The following is an 18,318-nucleotide window of genomic DNA, read 5'->3' on the forward strand; positions in this document are numbered from 1 at the left end:
TCGCCTCCTGCTGATAAACAGCGCACGTGCCACCTCTGCAGCCCGCATGCTTCATCTTGGTTGGATCTCTCCCTTAATTGGTTAAAAGTCTTTCCAGGGCAAGCCAAGCACTGTTATTTAAGGACCCACCATGAACCAGCAACACTTTCATCATAGCACTAACAGCTAACAATTATATTAGCAGAGGCTAAACGGAGTGTCCTATCTCTTCTCTAATCAAAGCACAGCCCATCTGTGGAGCTGGGTACGGAAAGTGGGTCTGGTTACTCACCACAACACCAATTCTGCAACGACAATGAAATGTGCTATCATTTATATTCTAATATAATACGTCAATAAAACACACATAAATATCAATAAAACAGCAATGCTTTTATAACACCGAATAGTTCTTTTAAGTGAAGGAATCTTTATTTTCCCTTTCACTCGCGCGCGTGCACACGCTCGCACGCGCGCACACACATACACGCGCACACACACACACACACACACACACACACACACACACACACCCTCCCCCTGTGCACACCCCCACATAAACACTCAACACACTCAGACGCGCACTCACACACCGGGACACACACGCACGCACACTTTCCCTTAGCTGTGCTTTTGTGTTTTGTCAGAATTAATGAGAAAAGTTCCCTTGCCCTAGGGGTAATTAGTGTCCTTGGAGTTAAATAAGCTAATACTTAGACACCTCTGGCACAAGCAATTATGTTTGTGTATTGAATAATTGATTCAAAGAGGGGGGAAGGGTTGCTAATCAGATCTGGGCATAATGAATTGATTTAATTAACAGGGGAATCCAAGGGTCTCTGGGAACCGCGCGCATTTATTCAGTAGCGAGCGCGAGCAGAGCACATAAATTGGGAGCGAAAGGCAGCACGAGCGCGCTTTTAGCAGTTGTCAGCTTCAGAATTGGATTTTCTTGAACATAGTTGCATTTTCGCAGCAGATGAAGGCTAGGAGGCACACGTCTCACGGCAAGGCGAGCTCGCCAGCACGCACGGGCTTTTAAAGGTAGAATAGCACGAAGTTCGCTGCTCTGCGCATGGAAGGCGCCGGAGCCACTCCGTCTTCTCTACATACCTTAACTGCACTTGCAGGTTAGCCCGTGGATGTTTACTCGCGTGAAGGAGACCGAACTGAACCGGGGAATCGCTGTAATCTGTAACAACCGAATAGAATAGCACGCGGCGCTCCTGTGTTCGTCTCCATGGCTTTCCGTCAGTGACCACTGAAGACTAGACGCGCGTGCCGTCAGAGCTGCCAGTGCGAGGACGTTCTCATTGTTATTGCGAAGCAGTTCTCCAAGCCCCGAGCCCCGACGCGTGAAGCCCGCTGGAGCCCAGAACGGATCGCCTGGAGCCGGACTCCCCGTTCCTCAGGACCATGGTGTTAGACAAGGAAGAGGGTGAGTAGCAATGCCAGCCGACGCTCGCTTCGGGCTTTGAGTGGCTCAGCGTGCTCATTATGTTTTTACTCGGGACTACCGCTGTAGGTTTATTCCGGTTTTAACACGGCTGTCATTTCCCTGCTCCGTTTGTTCCGACAGCGGTACCGTAGCCCACTTTAGAGCCACTTTGGGTGCCTGGCGAGACATTTTGTTCTTTGCTCTGGATGAGAACGAGATCGACTGTGTGGGCACATATGGTGTGGGCTGTGCGTCTTGGCGTACTCTTGAAATGCACTCCACCATCACCGCGGTGTCAGCGTGCGTCGAAATCCCCGAAGTTACCGAATCGGCTCCGGTTCGCTCGCAGCGGCAGCTTCAAATATCCCGTACGCGCGTAAAGCTGCAACACACACGTCCCAAACCAACCCGTTTCTCGGGGATGTGCGGGCTTTGTGCAAATCGTCGCCTTTGTCACATGACATGATCATTTTGCGTTGAATGTAAGAAATTCTTGTCTTCTTCCAGTGCTCATCTGAAGCGTAGAAACAATATATCTAAAATGACCAGAACCCGAGGTCACGTGTAACCCAGAAAGTAGACCACTAACAACTATCAACTTTGTTTTGTAGGCTGCATTAAAAACGCCACCCCCCACGCGCAAACCCACGCACAATACCGTGTTGTGGTGTTTCCTTAATATAGTGTAAAAACCGCTATAAAAAGCCCCCTTGACCTAAAATGGTCTGTTCTCGTCATCTTTCATGGAATATTGCCATCACCCACATTGTAGCTAGGGGCCCTTTTCCTCTCAAAGTAATGGCTTTCATTTCAGACTCATTATTTATGTTTGAAAATGGATATTTCATATCTCTTTGAGCCGAGCATCCTTTCACTAACCCATCTAAAAACCAATAAAGGGACAGACGTAGAAGCATAAATTGGTCTGTCTCTCTGAATACATGTTGTGCTAATGTACCCAGATTAACTCAGCCGTAAATTGTCTCCTTTGGATGTCTGTCTTGCTAAAAGTTCTCCATATGATTCATGTTTTGGATTGCTTTTAACAGCTATCGGCTAAGCAGTATGGGGAATGTACAAGGTGATGCAAATGGCATTAGCGAGCCGGAATGCACAGGAGCATGTAATGCAGTCAATACTACATTAACTACTGATGCCCAATTACAGGAGCGCGGAGTGGCTTTTAGGGGCATTAGGACGTGCAGAAAAGCTTAGATCACCTGCTGCTCATTGCCTGAAAGCTTCACCCTTTGTTTGCTGGGCCCGACCAACTGCAGTGGCATGTTGGCTGGCAGCCGGAGGCCCGTGGAGTGGAGGTCACTGTCCCGCACGCGCTCGGACACTGAAACGCCTGCTCACTGGCCAGATTGACCACAAGCATTTTAATACAGCGTAAGGACTATTAGTGTCTGTGTGTGTGTGTGTGTCTCAAAGAGAGAGAGAGAAACAGTGAATGTCAACATGAAGTAATCTCACTGTCTACATGAGCCATACGACACCCATATCCACAAATTTAAATAACGTTTTGCTCCAGTATAAGTGAACTCAGTCCTGACCATCCACACTTATGCACAACCCGCTCAGTGTGTTGTGAGGTCAGATTTCAAATTTAGATTTTCTGTCTCAAAGAAGTCAATGAATTTGTAATGTGCTGTAACTTGTTCAGGAAGGAAAACCCCCACCTGCTCGTGTGCTTGGTGGGACGGATCCTTTCAGCAGTTTGGCCTTGGAGACAAATTCTCATCATATTTTCTTCTCCCCAAAGTGTCATTCCAGGAAAGTGGGATACAAACGTGCTCCGTTCTCCTTGGTCATGCACTAAGCGTGCGTTCCTTTTCTGGCCTGGAACATCCACAGAAGTGTTCTTCAAACAGCCTTCATTAGACTCGGACCTGCTCGGCCAGAGTGTCGGGTCAGTCGTACTAGTACCCAGCACACAGAGGGCATGGAGATGTGGAGCACTGCCCGACACACATGCCTCGCTCAGGCTTCCTGTCCCCACTCACGCACTTACCGACGTTGTAAGAGTTTTCAGAGCAGCCTGACAAGGATTCCGTGATGGTTTTCCGTTGTTCTGTTTTATTTCATGCACTGTGGTCCATGGTTCATTCCGTAAACTATCGTTATTGAAGAATGTAATTGACCACCAGTGTTACAACGGTGTGGAATCGTACCGGAAATCACGAGACAGCAGGTTACTCGTGCAGGAGACTCAAAGCGTGTCTTACTACACGGCTAAGAAAATGGATAATAATATGCGGTATAACGATTTCTTCTTTACTGACCCAAAAAAGGTCCAATTGCCTTTTTAATACTTGGGGAGGAGAAACAGCAATTCAGCCATTTTCTTTTCCTTTAAGGTATTAAAACTCTGTCCAGAAGCAGGAATAATTGGGTCCTCATTGTGGACACGTCCTGGGCTGACCACTCTCACCGCTAGACTTCGAGAGAAGCGGGCGGTGAGGGGACAGAAGGCCCAGCTATTCAGCCCCGTGATAAATTCTTGATTACCCTTTTCCCTCATTTAATTTATGACCCCCACACGCTGTCTTCCCAGTGAAAACTGGCCATTCACAAAACCTGTGATTGAGAAGCAAATGAACACGGGCCCTGCGCGGCGGCGGCAGCACTAATACAGCCAAGGGCTTCAGGCTCCCATATTTATTTTTTTATATTAAGAATTGCTTCATTCTTTACTTGAGTTACCATGGTAATTGTGACTTGTAGCGATGTTATATTGATTTAGGAAGTGGACAGTAATATTTCTTTTCTGTTATTCTTTTCTGTGAGTTGATTTCTAATTTCTACTTGGAGATTTCTTTCATACATTCCTGAAGTCTTTTCTGTTTTTTCTGTGCTCGCAATGTAATTTTCTTCCTTGTATTTGCTATTTTCTAAGATTATTGGCTTGGTCTTCCTCTAAATTAAACTTGGCAATTTCAAATATTGAGATTACATCAATGTTGTCTTGGCCCTTGGTCTTTCACAGTACGCGTGGATTCGGGACCTAACACTAGTGTTCTCCAGCTTGTGTTGCGTCATCCTGATAAAGCCTTTAAAAACGTTTCTTCTGAGAAAGCTCAAAATGTCCATAGATAGTGTGACTGAAATACTGTATTTAAATAAACAGTATCTTATTCTGTCTAAATGTATCAGAAACACAGCAGATATATGAACATATATTATGTTTCAAATATTTATATTCAACCACAAAATGCCCTTTACATATATACCAAAACATGACAGGAAGTCCTTTGTCACAGTGTTCGTGTGTGTGTGTGTGTGTGTGTGTGTGTGTTCGTGTGTGTGTGTTTGTGCGTGAGTGAGACAGAGAGATTCCGTCAGATCTTCTGCGATATACCAAACGTACAGTTCGCCAAACCCAATTCTGTCTCTATCCCAAGGCCCCAAATCACTATCAACCTCACGCTGTCTCACACCAGCAGCTGCAGATGCTGATCAATCCTAGACTTCCACTGCAGCTCGGAGGAGGCCCGAGTACACGCTCACGAGAGGGGGCTGACAAAGATGAGGGACACGTTCCCAGCACGTGTGTGCACCCGTCTCTGATGCAAATGTCTGCTCCTGTCACAACTCTGCAGCAACTCCATTACAAGGCCTATGAGACTTCTGTGAGAGTGCTTAGTTCTTAGATTCAGAGCTCACGAGTAGTGCACGGCACACCACGCTGCACCTTCCAGTCTCTTGCCTCTCTCTCATACACGCAGGGAGTTGGTACTGCCATATGTTTTATCTAAAGCACATGATTATGAACCACGCGGGTGCTGACCTCTCACCCCACCAACACCCATCCACTGCCGACCTCTGACCCCACCATCACCCATTTTCTCCTGACTTCTTACCCCCCCCCCCCCCATCTACTGCCTTCTGGATGTATAAGGATGTACATATTTCTAGGTTCCAGTAAACAAGGGATTCTCAAAGTTGCAAGGACACGCACGCCATCACCGATGGGAAGGTGAAAGCCTGTATATCGTCCTCAGCTACGCTGCCAGGGAGATGAATTGTCATTTTTAGTCTACCTTTTAAAATGTCTCACAACAACCTTATCTTTCACCTCGAGGTCCTGAGATGGATGTAGACAGGTGGCATGTTACAAAAAAAACAAAGATACTAAGAGGGGAAAAAAGAGAGAAAGAACGAACACAAACAAAGGAAAGAGCCTCCCTGTCATGTGTGTAGGGACCGTGGGCGGGCGGAAGCCTCGCGGAACCTTAAAGTGCCTGCAGTTGAAATTGGCTGGACATTTTTGGCTTTTGAAATGTTCGATGTTAGGCTGTTATAAGAACAGGACCAGTGGACGTGAGGACGTCTCCCGGTGGACCTGCTACCAGTAATGGTACATATGCTCCGCTGGAGGAGAGTGTGGGGCCACGTATCGATGATTTTACAGTAGGTGGTTTTTAATTTGCTTTCTTTTAGTCTTTAGACCGCGTGTTATTCCCCGGAGTCGCCTTGTTGTAGCAGCTAGAGCTGCCGATCCTCGCTGGTCCTGCTCCGGCTAGTGTGTGTGTGTCACTGGTCCTCTTGCAGTGGGTCGTCACACTTGGCTCTATCTCATCACAGCCTCTCTTACATCTTCCTACTTACTTATTGGTTTATTTGATTTATTTTTTGCCTCCAACCTCCCTGCCTTTTCCCTCACAGGGCTCCATCTCGTGGTCGTGCTCCAGCTCCAGTTTGTGCCATTTTTCCAAAAGGAGAATTTTCCATAATTGTCCTGCAGGCTACTTTTGACGCATGCTAATGCTAGCGAGAAAAGTGAGAAGCAAAAGTTGTGTGGGTCCCTGACGCGAAAAGGGAGGGAGAGACTTTTACAAACGCTCCTCATTAATCTTATCACACTCTGCAGCTTGATAAAGGCCTGTCTAATGACACCTTCAGCAACACCTGCATTTTGTTCGGGTGAAGTCTGCAAGTCTCAGCGTATCCGGGCTGCTCGTTAGTGTCGCATTTAAGGAGCGAAAGGCAATCGAGGGTGTCGCTCACGGGGTGTAGTTGCTTCAGCCAGTAAACATTACAAAGCTCTGCTGTGAAAATATGGTGGGTGGGGGGGGGATGGCCTTTGAGATGTTTGTGGAAGCAGAAGAGGAATAAAATAGTTGTTTTTGAATGTTTTTGAGCAAGTGACTGCTGTTCTGAGTCATTAATGTGGAATAGAGCAATGCGGCTGCAGGGCTGTCCGGGCACTAGACTTTGCATCTTGTTACAGCCTGATGTGCCATTAGTCCTATTAGCTAGAAGCCCCTGTTTAATCGCCACGGAAATACTCCCCAGACACAGATGTGTTTGTGTTGCTTACTGTCTGAGGACAGCTGCCATAAACTGGTGAAGGGTGTGTGAGCAAGTTGCATGTTTAAAGGTGTGTGTGCGTGTGTGTGTGTGTGTGTGTGTGTGTGTGTGTGTGTGTTTCTGAATAAGCTGGCACTCGTGGAGACTTGTTAATGCAGAGGTTGTGTGCTGTTTTCTGTTCTCCAGGAGAGCTGTTAGGGATTAATGTGCAACTGGATTGTGAAACGCGTAACGCATCCCTGCCCAAGATCTGATTTCAATTTACCAGTCCAGGAAGGAAGAAACTAGTCAAACATTTTAAAAGTGCTTTAATGTTTCTGGAGATTGTAGCTTTCAGATTCTGTGACTCTGCAGACATACCTGGGTAAATATGTTGTCTTGTGCTGCATTCTAAAAAAAGAACTGGCTGTTTATGTATACCGTGTGTGTGTGTGTGTGTGTGTGTGTGTGTGTGTGTGTGTGTGAGACTGCGTACACGTTTTGTGCTGTTGCCTTGTGTTTGCGGTGCATTACTCCAGAATCAGTGTGTTCTTGCTGGTGATGTTACTCTGTACAGCACATCTGATCAATACTAAAAACTAATATGGCCAAAGTTTACGTAGGAAACATTTATCCCACTTAAATCCTAATAAGAATATTTTTCTCCTCCATTGGACAACTTAATGAAAACTCTTCCCACCTCAATACGCTTGGAAAATGTGTGCAATAAACCTGTAATAACAAACTTCATACAACGAACGCATCTGGAGAAAAATAGCAAAGGAAGCACAATCCAGTCTGACCAGTTCCAATATTACAAGCATTACAATACAAGTATACTACAAGTATATAAAAATCTATTTCTGTTGTATTTTGGAAAACACACTCGTAAAAACAAAAACAAAACCAAGATGGGGGAGGGGTGGGGTTAATGTAAAGTGGTGAAGACTCTAACCAGATACCAGCTTGGTAATCTATCCTTGGTCAGCCTCTGATAAATCAAATCTTGTTAAGTGATTAAAGGTGGTAACTGCAGGTTTGTGTTCTCCCCAGCAGGCGGAGGCTGCGTGGGTTCTGGTTCTGGCCGTGGGTGGATCCACTGCTGAGTGGCAGTTGCGGTCCATGCATGCTGGGTACTCTGGTCCACTTTAATTGAAATTGGAAGGCGTGCATGAGCTGCAGTAGAAGTCCGTCCGCCCTCCGTCCCACGAGCAGTGCCTGGGCCCCTTGTCTTGTCACACTTAAACGTGACGGTCTCCCGTGGACTGCTGGAGCCGATAATGGACTGGCTATTCCATTTAACTCTTGAGTTCTCCTGCAACATCAATAACCTCTGATGGTGTGTCCATTCACTCGTGGAGATCTGCTCACACACACACACACACACACACACACTCTCACGCGCGCACACACACACACACACACACACACACACACACACACAAGCGTGCACACACAAACACAGCCTACCAATACAAGAGTAGATGTAAGTGTGTTTGATTCAAGATTCAAGTGTCTGAAGGGAGAGGGAGTCATGAAACAAGCCCTGTAAATACACAGAAACACATACACACACACACACACACACACACACTATCACATTGAAGGCTTGGATGGGCTTCAGTGGTTTGTGGAATTTCAGGGTGGTCCATTGGACAGTCATGTCACAGCACAAACAACAAACAGAAAGGTGCAGCAGCTTTGCATGGATGTGTTCCTCATTCTGCCCTTTTGTGTGTTACCTTCTGCTATTTAAAACAAGTATTTTAGATATTTTAGACAACTAACAGCAGGACAATTTGGGCCCTGCTTGGTTTCCCCTGTAAGGGGCCTGGCGTGGCTCCTTTGCCCAGCTGGCGCCCCCTGTGGTGATTTTGCATTACTCCACGTTAAACGCAGAGTTTCTCCTATTTCCCAGCCTGCCTGCCTCACATCCTGGAGCAACACACCTGCCTCCTGACGTATCCTTTGAAATAATAAGCGCGCAGTAATTGCTAGTGAGAGGTACATTTCATACATCACTTCCTAACCTTGGGAATGACACAAACTTTAGCAGGCCTGCATTTACGGCGAGCCAAACGCATTTTTAATGCAGACTAAGGAGTGTTTTTGGCCGCTATTTTGTAGCGGATGTAAGAAAAACTCGGTGACAGTGCTAATGGAAATCATGAAGTGGCAGATAAGATTGTTCCCCTCTCTCTAAAAGTCTGAAAAGATCTGGGGTTACGGACTAGATGGATGTATCCTCTTTATTCAAATGCTAATGTAGTCTGCAGGAGAAGGAAAAATGAATCGGATTCATATTTATATACATACGAGAAGATGCATTCATCAACTTATTGACTGCATTTGGCTTTTAGTCATCTAAATGGGGACTTTGGCAGGTGGGAGGCAGGTCAAACGCATGCCCCTGACCAACTGCAGGCCAAGGGTCAGCAGGGTTGCCGTTTGATTGGCTGGATGCGGGCTCCCCCTCCTGCCTCCAGGACTGATTTGTTCACCTGATCTTTCTTTCTGAAACTCTCCAGGGTCTCAGCACCCACCTCTGCGTAACCCCGGGCAGGACTGCTGGGCTACTTCTCTCTCTTCCTCTCTTCCTTCTCTCCTTCTTCTCCCTTTTTTTGGAGACAGGCATGGCAGCTCACTTTCCAGAAACGTTTCTCACCATGTGAGGGAATGAAAGTCCAAGTGCTGGAACAAGTAGCCTTCTGCAATAACTCAGGAAAAGCACTGCCAGGGTTTTTTTTTTTTTTTTGCTCATCTCAGAAATAAGCAGTAATGAATTTAATTAGAAAGCTGTTGCATATCTCTGTGATACATTTCTTCTAATTAACCCCATGTGAATAAATTAAAAATAATAGGGGGTGAAAAGTATGGAGGGGTGGGTACACACACACACACACATACAATCACACAATCACACACAGAACCACTCAAACTAATGAAGTTATCCGTTAATTGGGATTGCATCTGAGCCACAGCTTCAGTGGGCAAATGGGGCACCAGTAGCTAACAATGTGTTCAGTAAAGAGCAAGAGAGATGGAGAGAGAGAGGGGGAGAGTGATTCTTGGGTCTTTCTGACTTTAAGCGTAAGAAATGCCCCTCTGACCTGATGGAAGTGACTGGCAAGGCTGTCCTGTTTGCAGACCCGCCCTGGACAGGCCAGTGCTGAGGGATCAGGAGTGAGTACGCTGCGTAGAGGGGTGTCTGCTAACCTCAGGGGTCAGGACACGTGTAACGTGAAAAGAGCAATTATTCCAGGAGACAAAAGCCTGGGTTAATCCCAGCGGCAGGGTCGCTGGGAAGGAGCGTATGACTCTGTTTACCAGGGCTTAGTGGCTACAGTTTGTGCTAATGAACGATGCCCCACCATCCACCCACTCTGTGAGCCAATTCTGGTTTTCTCTCTCACCCCCTCCCCACTTACCAACGCTAATTATGTCATCATCAGAGCATGCAGATCTAGAAACTAAAACATCTCCTCTCTTTGCCGTAGTGGCACTTTCAGACCTGGAGTGTGCAGGAGGCCGTAGGGTCCACTGCTCATCGTCTCTAAGCTCCTTCTTTATCTGTTTGTCTGTATTACAGCTTGTACATCGCACATGACATTATGAGCAGAGATCTTGGCTTTTGTGTTTGGCAGTAGTGCAGAACTGAGCGTTTACTGCCTCCTTTACGGTAATAATGAGAGCTGAGCGAAGGCCTCTGACTTGTGTAGACGACGGCGAGACATCTGTCCTGTTGCCACGGTGCTGGGTGAGCTCTCTGGAACTGCCCTGGACGCTGTGTGTACGGTGGTCGCTAACACAGCTGCTGAGCATAAGCCCCTCTCCTTCACAGAGCTTCTGCGTTTGAAGGAGCTTCGTCGAGTAGCTTCCACAGAGAGCCTGTCTCTGCTGTCTCTCCTGTTAATGTCTGTCAGACTTGAATATCGAGTACAAATAACACCCTGCACATACGAGCAAGTTGAGCTACAAACAACTGTAGTTTTTTTTACCATTCAGTACAGAACAAGGGCTGTGAGTTCCTGAGTGAATTCCTGCATCTCTGCTGCCCATGTCGGGATGTGCGAACACCTTCTTGCTCCTTACATGCGTTTCTGCTATCGTAAACACAGCTGGTCGTTCATGGGAAACCTTTCCTGGAGCTTTGCGCCAGATGACTGCCTGTAATCCTCCATTGTACGTTTGCGCCACACCAGCTTTCAGCCCCACACACTGGTCCGGCTTCCGCTGGCTGCCAGTCATTTGCACATTTTCAGAATGTTCTGAGACATTGCATACTCCATATCAACAGAGGCGATTAATACAAATCAACACTTATCCGCCAGGACAGATTAAATTTGCTGTTGATCCAGCGTCTGTGGCCGTTGGTATTATTCATCTTTTATTTCATAATTCCCAAAACATTGCAAACCCGCTGGCAGCAAAGCTCCCGCTGATGGTGCTGCGTCACCCCTCACCCCGCTCCCAAACCACCCCAGCTCGCCACGGCCTGCCTCTCCGAGGGGTCCATCCACCTAACTGATCAAATCCATTTAATTCCAGCAGGTGACCCCGACAGAAGGTTGGCAGCGGAGTTTACTTCCGCTGCGCGCACATTTGACAGATTAGCCCACCAGATCGCGCGCTACGGCAGGGAGGGTTGAGCAGTGTGGGGGAGGGAGAGATCATCGGGCCCTTCCTTCTTTTGTCTGAAGATACACTGGTGCGCCGTGAAGATGCGATAATTGCACTGTAATGCTTTAAAACGATTGCTTGAGTGCATGGAAACTGTTCTCTCTCTTTTTCTCTCTTTCACTTTTTCTCTCTCTCTCTCTCTCTCTCTCTCTCTCTCTCTCTCTTTGTGCCTCCTCTCTAAACCTTAAATACATCAAAAGCGTACCACATTGATTTGATTTTTTGATATCTACAAAAATGGAACTTGAATTGGAGGCCGATGTAGAAATCGGATCCTATCTCTATAATGGAAAGCACCTGGTCTGACAGTCTCAAATGCAAAACGCTGTAACTGTACATATTCCTAAGAGATAAGGTCTTTAAAGATGCGTGGAAAGGACGACCGTAGCAGGCTGTGCACCAAGTATTAATGGCAAATACTTTTTTCTGTCTCTCTCTCTCTCTCTCTCTCTCTCTCTCTCTTCTGTTCTTTTTTTTTTTGTCTGGGGGAGATGTAGGCAAAGGTAAAAGCTCTATCCTAAAGGAGAAAGCGCATCTCCTGGTAGAATGGGAATCATGGGCTGGATTGCGGGATATGCTTTTTCACGACATGGAATGACACAGGAAGGTCAGTAGCTCTTGTATCTGTTAAATGGTTTGGATTAAGTGGGAGCTGCCTCGCTGCCTGGCGGATCCTTTATTCGGCTAACGCTTTTTTTGTTCTGCCAGACGGAGGCGGCTGAGTAGGGAGTTGCTGCTGGACTAACAGGGTTTCTCCGGCTACAAAGTGCCATGTGACAGGTGTTCAGTTCTGCACCAAACCCCAGAAACAAAAGGGTGCCTCCTGGTATCAGAGACACCGAATCACGTTTCTCTTTATGCTACTAGGGGTTTTTTGTTTGTTTTGTTTTTTTGTCGCGGCTTTTGGGTTTAGAACGTGTTGGAAATATATAGCTGCTGTTGTGGTTTCTGTTGTCGTCTCATAAAGCGAATTTCCACGGCTTGCCGTGGAAGACAAATGTCAAACGTAGCAGGACGATTAGCTCAACGAGAATCCTGCTCACCTCACGTTGACTTTGCAGGTTCTACAAACTCCAAACGCAAAGCTCCAATCGCAGAGAGAGAGAGAGAGAGAGAGAGAGAGAGAGAGAGAGAGAGAGAGAGAGCTCAAATCTAGGTTAGGGAGAGAAACGTCAACGAAGCTTAGTGTTCTTCCTGCTCGGCTCAAACCTGAATTTGTGCAGGTAATTAAGAACTAGAACACTCCAAGGTTACGAGTGCAGGAAGTGCTCAGGCTGCCTTCACAAAAAGGGTTAAGCTCTACTGCTAACTTTGTGTAAAACACAAACACATTGTTAAAGGATGAGTGGATAGCATGCACAGGATGGGTGGGGGGTCTAAACCAATTACGTGTAGCTCTCCTGAGGTGGGGGGGACGACCTTTGTGTATAATTAGTTCTCTTATTTAAAGCAAAGATTTTGAATAGAATTACTAATTAGCTGTCATAAAAGGCAAATTAAAGATTTTTGTGCCATCCCTGGGGGAATTGAAAGAAGCCTGATTCCCTAGCTCACTCACACACACTCACCCACGCTTGTACGCACATGCACGCACGCGCACACACACTTTTTTTCCCTTCTTCCTCTCAGGCAGGCTCTTTCTCCTCTCATTAAGACTGTTTTTAGTTCTCGGGAAGGCTGACAGGAGGATTCCGCTGGGGTACCTGCACAGCTCTTCTGTAACAAGCCATGAAACGCAGGTAGAAAGAGGAACACCCTCAGCTAGCGCGCCTTCAATATCAAGTCTTTTAGCTTCTTTTACACCAAACATCGGTATTTATAGCGATTTTTGTGATCCTAATGTGGAGGCATCAAGGGGCCCGTCCTGGGGGTGGGGGAGGGGTGTAGGCAGGGGAAGGCACGCAGCTAATTGATGGTTCCCATCAGCGGGGCTGGACCAATTAGCTTCTGCTTTTCCCTCGTCTGATAAAGGACCACGATGGCTGAATACGGCTGCACATCCACATGCAAGCCATCAGCTGAACTAACAAGGCCTTCTACTCTCTTCCTGACTTTCTTCTTTTACGGGAGAAGATGCTAATTATATTATGTTTATAGCACCACTGATGTGTGAATGCTGTGGAGTTACTGAACAGATCTGTGTGCGGTAAAAGCTTTTGTGCATGTGCATGTTAAAAGTGAGCAGAGGGAGTCCAGTGGTGCTGATATAGTACACTAAAGTCAGAAAACACCAACCCAGTTCCTCCCTCTGACGTCAGATAAAGTGTTATTAACGTAAACCCATAAAGCTTTATTAATAATACTAATCTGCACATTGGACAATCAAGAATGGAAAAAGACCTCTGTCTGCAGAACTCAATATAACTTGGCCTGTTACTGAAACCACTGATTTACTGATCACTGAGCTACATGTATTTATCTCTATGGTGTGGTTTAATGGTCTAATAATATGGGGTTTTGGTATCGGGGTGTTGGGTTTTTCGTGTTGGGGTTCTGGTATCGGGGTGTTGGGTGTTGGGGTTCTGGTATTGGGCGGCGGGGCGGCCCTGGGGTGTTTGAAGAGGGCAGTGTGTTTTGAAAGCAGCAAACAAGAGTGGTCCTCTCTGCTGTTCTATTAGTGGGATCAATATCTCAGTGTGGGAGAGAGTGTCTTAAGAGCTGCACCCTGCGCTTTCACAGGGCTGGACCTGTTAGCACTGGCCGAGGGGGGTGAGGGGGGCAGTTGCCATCGGCCTGAGGGTGGCTTTTAGTCACCATACAAATGTCAACCAGCACATAGACTATTAGCGTTTAGTGCAGTTATTAAATGGACTTTATTTGTTCTTTAGCTGCCTAAGAGGCCCTGTGCTGGAGTGGGGGGGTGTGGGGACCTGTGGCAACAGAGCAGGGTTAGTTACTCTGTAGGGAGCAGCATCGAGACATGCACAGATAAGTGTACAAGGAATAAAGTGTGTGTGTGTGCGTGCAGTAAAGCACTTAGGCCGTGACACATTTCACTTGGGGCTGAATGCAAGCTTCTTGTGGTCAGTAGCGTTGTTAAAGGTTAATGTTAAGCCACCAAACATTGGCCATGAAGAGGTTGAGCTTGGGGACTCACCTGGTGAACCCATTCCACACACACACACACACACACACACACACACACACACACACACACACACACACACAGCTCAGTGAGACCAGCCCACTACACACACACACACACACACACACACACACACAGCTCAGTGAGACCAGCCCACTACACACACACACACACACACACACACACAGCTCAGTGAGACCAGCCCACCATGTCCAGAGCCCAGTGAGATCAATACACCATGCACAGAGCTCAGTGAGACCGACACACCACTCACACAGCTTGGTGTCAGACTACCTCACCACAGACGCAGCCCACCATGCACACAGCTCAGTGAGACCAACACACCACGCACAATGAGCCGCAGAAACTTACATTGTTCTAAAGCGTCCTGACACGGCATGTGTTTGAACTGCGGTCATTTCGGCGGCGGAGTTAACATCTGTTCTCCTGGTGAGGGAACAGGGCCAGGTGAATGTAGTCCATAGGGGCTTAATGCATATGAAACAGCCACGCTCACGGCCTCACCGAGCCCGCACCAACTCTTATAAAAAAATGAGAGGAAAAGTCACGGGCATCACCTGGGCAGTAAATCACATTTGTCTCCTTATCGCTGCAGGCGTGCCGATGCTCTCCGTCCAGCCCAAAGGTAAGCAGAAGGGCTGCGCCGGCTGTAACCGCAAGATTAAAGACCGCTACCTGCTCAAGGCCCTGGACAAGTACTGGCACGAGGACTGCCTGAAGTGTGCGTGCTGCGACTGCCGTCTGGGCGAGGTGGGCTCCACCCTCTACACCAAAGCCAACCTCATCCTCTGTCGCCGTGACTACCTTAGGTAAGAGAGGGTTCTGGGGGAATTAAAGGGGAAGGGCGTGTCTGATGGGAACTCACCTGATTGGCTCAGTGCTCAGTCTCTTTAAAAAAAAAAAAGTTTTCCTCTCTCTTGCGTTATGGCTTCTGCAGACGAGTCAAGTGTGCACCACTTGGACTGTTGAAGTGGTGTCATCACTGTGGTGGGGGACTGTGCATGTTCTGTTCATTTCAGAGTGCACACACACACACACACACACACACACACACACACTAAGAGTAGTGCCCTGTAGAGAATTAACGCTGTACATGTTTATATAAACATGAAGCCTTGCTTACTTCCTTGAGGTCAGAAGAGCAGCTTCAGTGAGAGACTGTGTGGGCGTGTGGATGCTTGTGCGTGTGTGTGTGCGTGTGCGCTACCCCAGACAGTGCGGTGTCAGACCTCTGAGTCTTAGACTGTTTCTGAGCCATCTGCTTGCTAAATTAAACATGATTATTTCCTGGGCGTTAAGTCTTAGTCCCCCGGGTCTTCCAATGAGATCCAGCCATTATCCCCAAGCTGCTTCTCTCGGGGGAGCCAACTGCCAGAGTCTGACCTGCATGCAGGGGCCCTAGCTGGGGTGAGTCGGGGTGGGTTGGGGTGGGACCATCACACCCCAGTCCCTTTAATGCTGTTAGCAGTCAGAGGGAGCGTGAGCTGCGCCAGATGAGGTAATGATGGTGAAAGCATAATGAGTACATCTAGAGCGCATCATATGACAGTTACCAGCAAGTCCAGCCATCCAGCCCCCCAGCTCGGGAGACGGGAGGGGGCGAGGTGAGTGGCAGCCCGGAGACCGCGCTGCTCGTAATGACGTCAGAGAAACACAGATGAAGGCTCTGGTAGTGGAGGAGAGTGGAGTAAGAAGGGCACTGCATGAGTTCTGATGGTCCAATGAGACCCACACGCTGCCCGGCCTTATCGTTTGGCCACGATGGAGATGAAATCTATTATGGAACAAATTACACTTTGCCACTTGGTACTGGAAGACAAGATGGTGCTTTGGAGCTCAAGGTTTTAAAAAGTAGGTGCGGAAAGACTTCATGCAGAACACCCCTGTACACACACACACACACACACACACACACACACACACACAAACACACACACACCCCATACCGGCACCGAGATGGAGAATCTGTCTGGTCCCCTTCTGTAACGAAGTTGAATCCTCACCCAGAATTAGCCTCCCATACAGAGAGGCAGTTCATTAAAGACGTGCGGCTGGATAAAACACACACTGCCTTTATGTTCGGCCCGGAGTTTTGGAACCCTGCCATGTGCACATTAATTATGAGCACAGCTCTGTCTGCATTTGTCCTTCAGAAACACTGTAGTGCCATAATGAACACTCAGTTCTGAATACACACACGTGCACGGCCTCGTGGTGCTGAGCTCACACCTTTCCCAATGCATTAATCATTCACTTCACCCAAGCAAGGTAACATTGGTTCTGTCACCCAAACTGGCCACGCATGTCTGTTTGCACTCAGCACAACAGAATAATTAGACAATATCATTTCTATTTGTGCCCGAGTGTGTGGTAACCTCAGCTGACAATGCCTGCCCCCTCACAGACGTAATGAGGGAACACACCAGACGAAAGCTAACCCAAGACACCCGTTCTCAAGCGAAGTTTAAAAAGATTTTCAGGGACATTCATGTACTGCTTCATTGGTGGGGAACCCCCCAAACTGCAGTATAAATCAGGGGCCTCGGCGCTCCCTGACAGGATTTTTGGGGATCATTTCATGGACCAAGTGCTGTTCCTACTTGTCCCGTAAGCACTAAAACAGTGACATCACTTCCTGCAAGCAAGGCAGCTCCTCCCTCCGCAGTACTGGACCCTCCTCACTTTGGTGGGGGGGGATAACTACGTCTGAACACAAAAAGACCCCACTTCTTGTCACACCTCCAACTCTCGGCACATGAGACATGAGACTGTAAAGTTTTAGTGGCCCGGGTCGCTGATGATGGTCAGAGAACCATGACGCTCCACGACTTCCTGCTTCCAACGGGTCCCAACAAACACGCCACAAAGGTACTGAGTGGACCGTACCATTACTCACACACCACAAAGCTACTGAGTGGGCCGTACCATTACTCACACACCACAAAGGTACTGAGTGGACCGTACCATTACTCACACACCACAAAGCTACTGAGCGGACCGTACCATTACTCACATGCCACAAAGGTACTGAGTGGACCGTACCATTACTCACACACCACAAAGCTACTGAGTGGGCCGTACCATTACTCACATGCCACAAAGATACTGAGTGGGCCGTACCATTACTCACACACCACAAAGCTACTGAGCGGACCGTACCATTACTCACATGCCACAAAGGTACTGAGTGGGCCGTACCATTACTCACACACCACAAAGCTACTGAGTGGACCGTACCATTACTCACACACCACAAAGCTACTGAGCAGACCGTACCGTTACTCACATGCCACAAAGATACTGAGTGGGCCGTACCATTACTCACACACCACAAAGATACTGAGCGGACCGTACCATTACTAACACGCCACAAAGATACTGAGCGGACCATACCATTACTCATATGCCACAAAGCTACTGAGTGGGCCGTAGCATTACTAACACGCCACAAAGCTACTGAGTGGACCATACCATTACTCACATGCCACAAAGATACTGAGTGGGCCGTACCATTACTCACACACCACAAAGATACTGAGCGGACCGTACCATTACTAACACGCCACAAAGATACTGAGCGGACCATACCATTACTCATATGCCACAAAGCTACTGAGTGGGCCGTAGCATTACTAACACGCCACAAAGCTACTGAGTGGACCATACCATTACTCACACACCACAAAGCTACTGAGCGGACCGTACCATTACTCACACGCCACAAAGCTACTGAGTGGGCCGAACCATTACTAACATGCCACAAAGCTACTGAGTGGGCCGTAGCATTACTAACACGCCACAAAGCTACTGAGTGGACCATACC

The 18,318-nt window shown here is 47.6% G+C and overlaps 1 protein-coding gene across 3 annotated transcripts in view; it reads left to right on the forward strand.

Moving 5' to 3' along the window:
• Positions 1–571: 571 nt before the first annotated feature.
• Positions 572–18,318, forward strand: part of lmo1 (LIM domain only 1) — a 23,575-nt gene continuing 5,828 nt past the window's right edge. The window contains exons 1-2 of one of the 3 annotated variants that reach the window (XM_027025333.2): positions 572–1,417; positions 15,091–15,304. In XM_027025333.2, coding sequence (XP_026881134.1) covers positions 1,396–1,417; positions 15,091–15,304 — 236 coding nt within the window. In that variant the 5' untranslated portion in view covers positions 572–1,395. Of the gene's footprint in view, positions 1,418–5,692; positions 5,831–11,886; positions 11,997–15,090; positions 15,305–18,318 lie in introns of those variants that run through there. The other 2 variants (XM_027025334.2, XM_035528262.1) reach the window with 2 other exon arrangements.

The sequence above is a fragment of the Electrophorus electricus genome, chromosome 1 (genome assembly GCF_013358815.1).
Source record: "Electrophorus electricus isolate fEleEle1 chromosome 1, fEleEle1.pri, whole genome shotgun sequence".
In the NCBI taxonomy this organism is placed as follows: Eukaryota; Metazoa; Chordata; class Actinopteri; order Gymnotiformes; family Gymnotidae; genus Electrophorus; species Electrophorus electricus.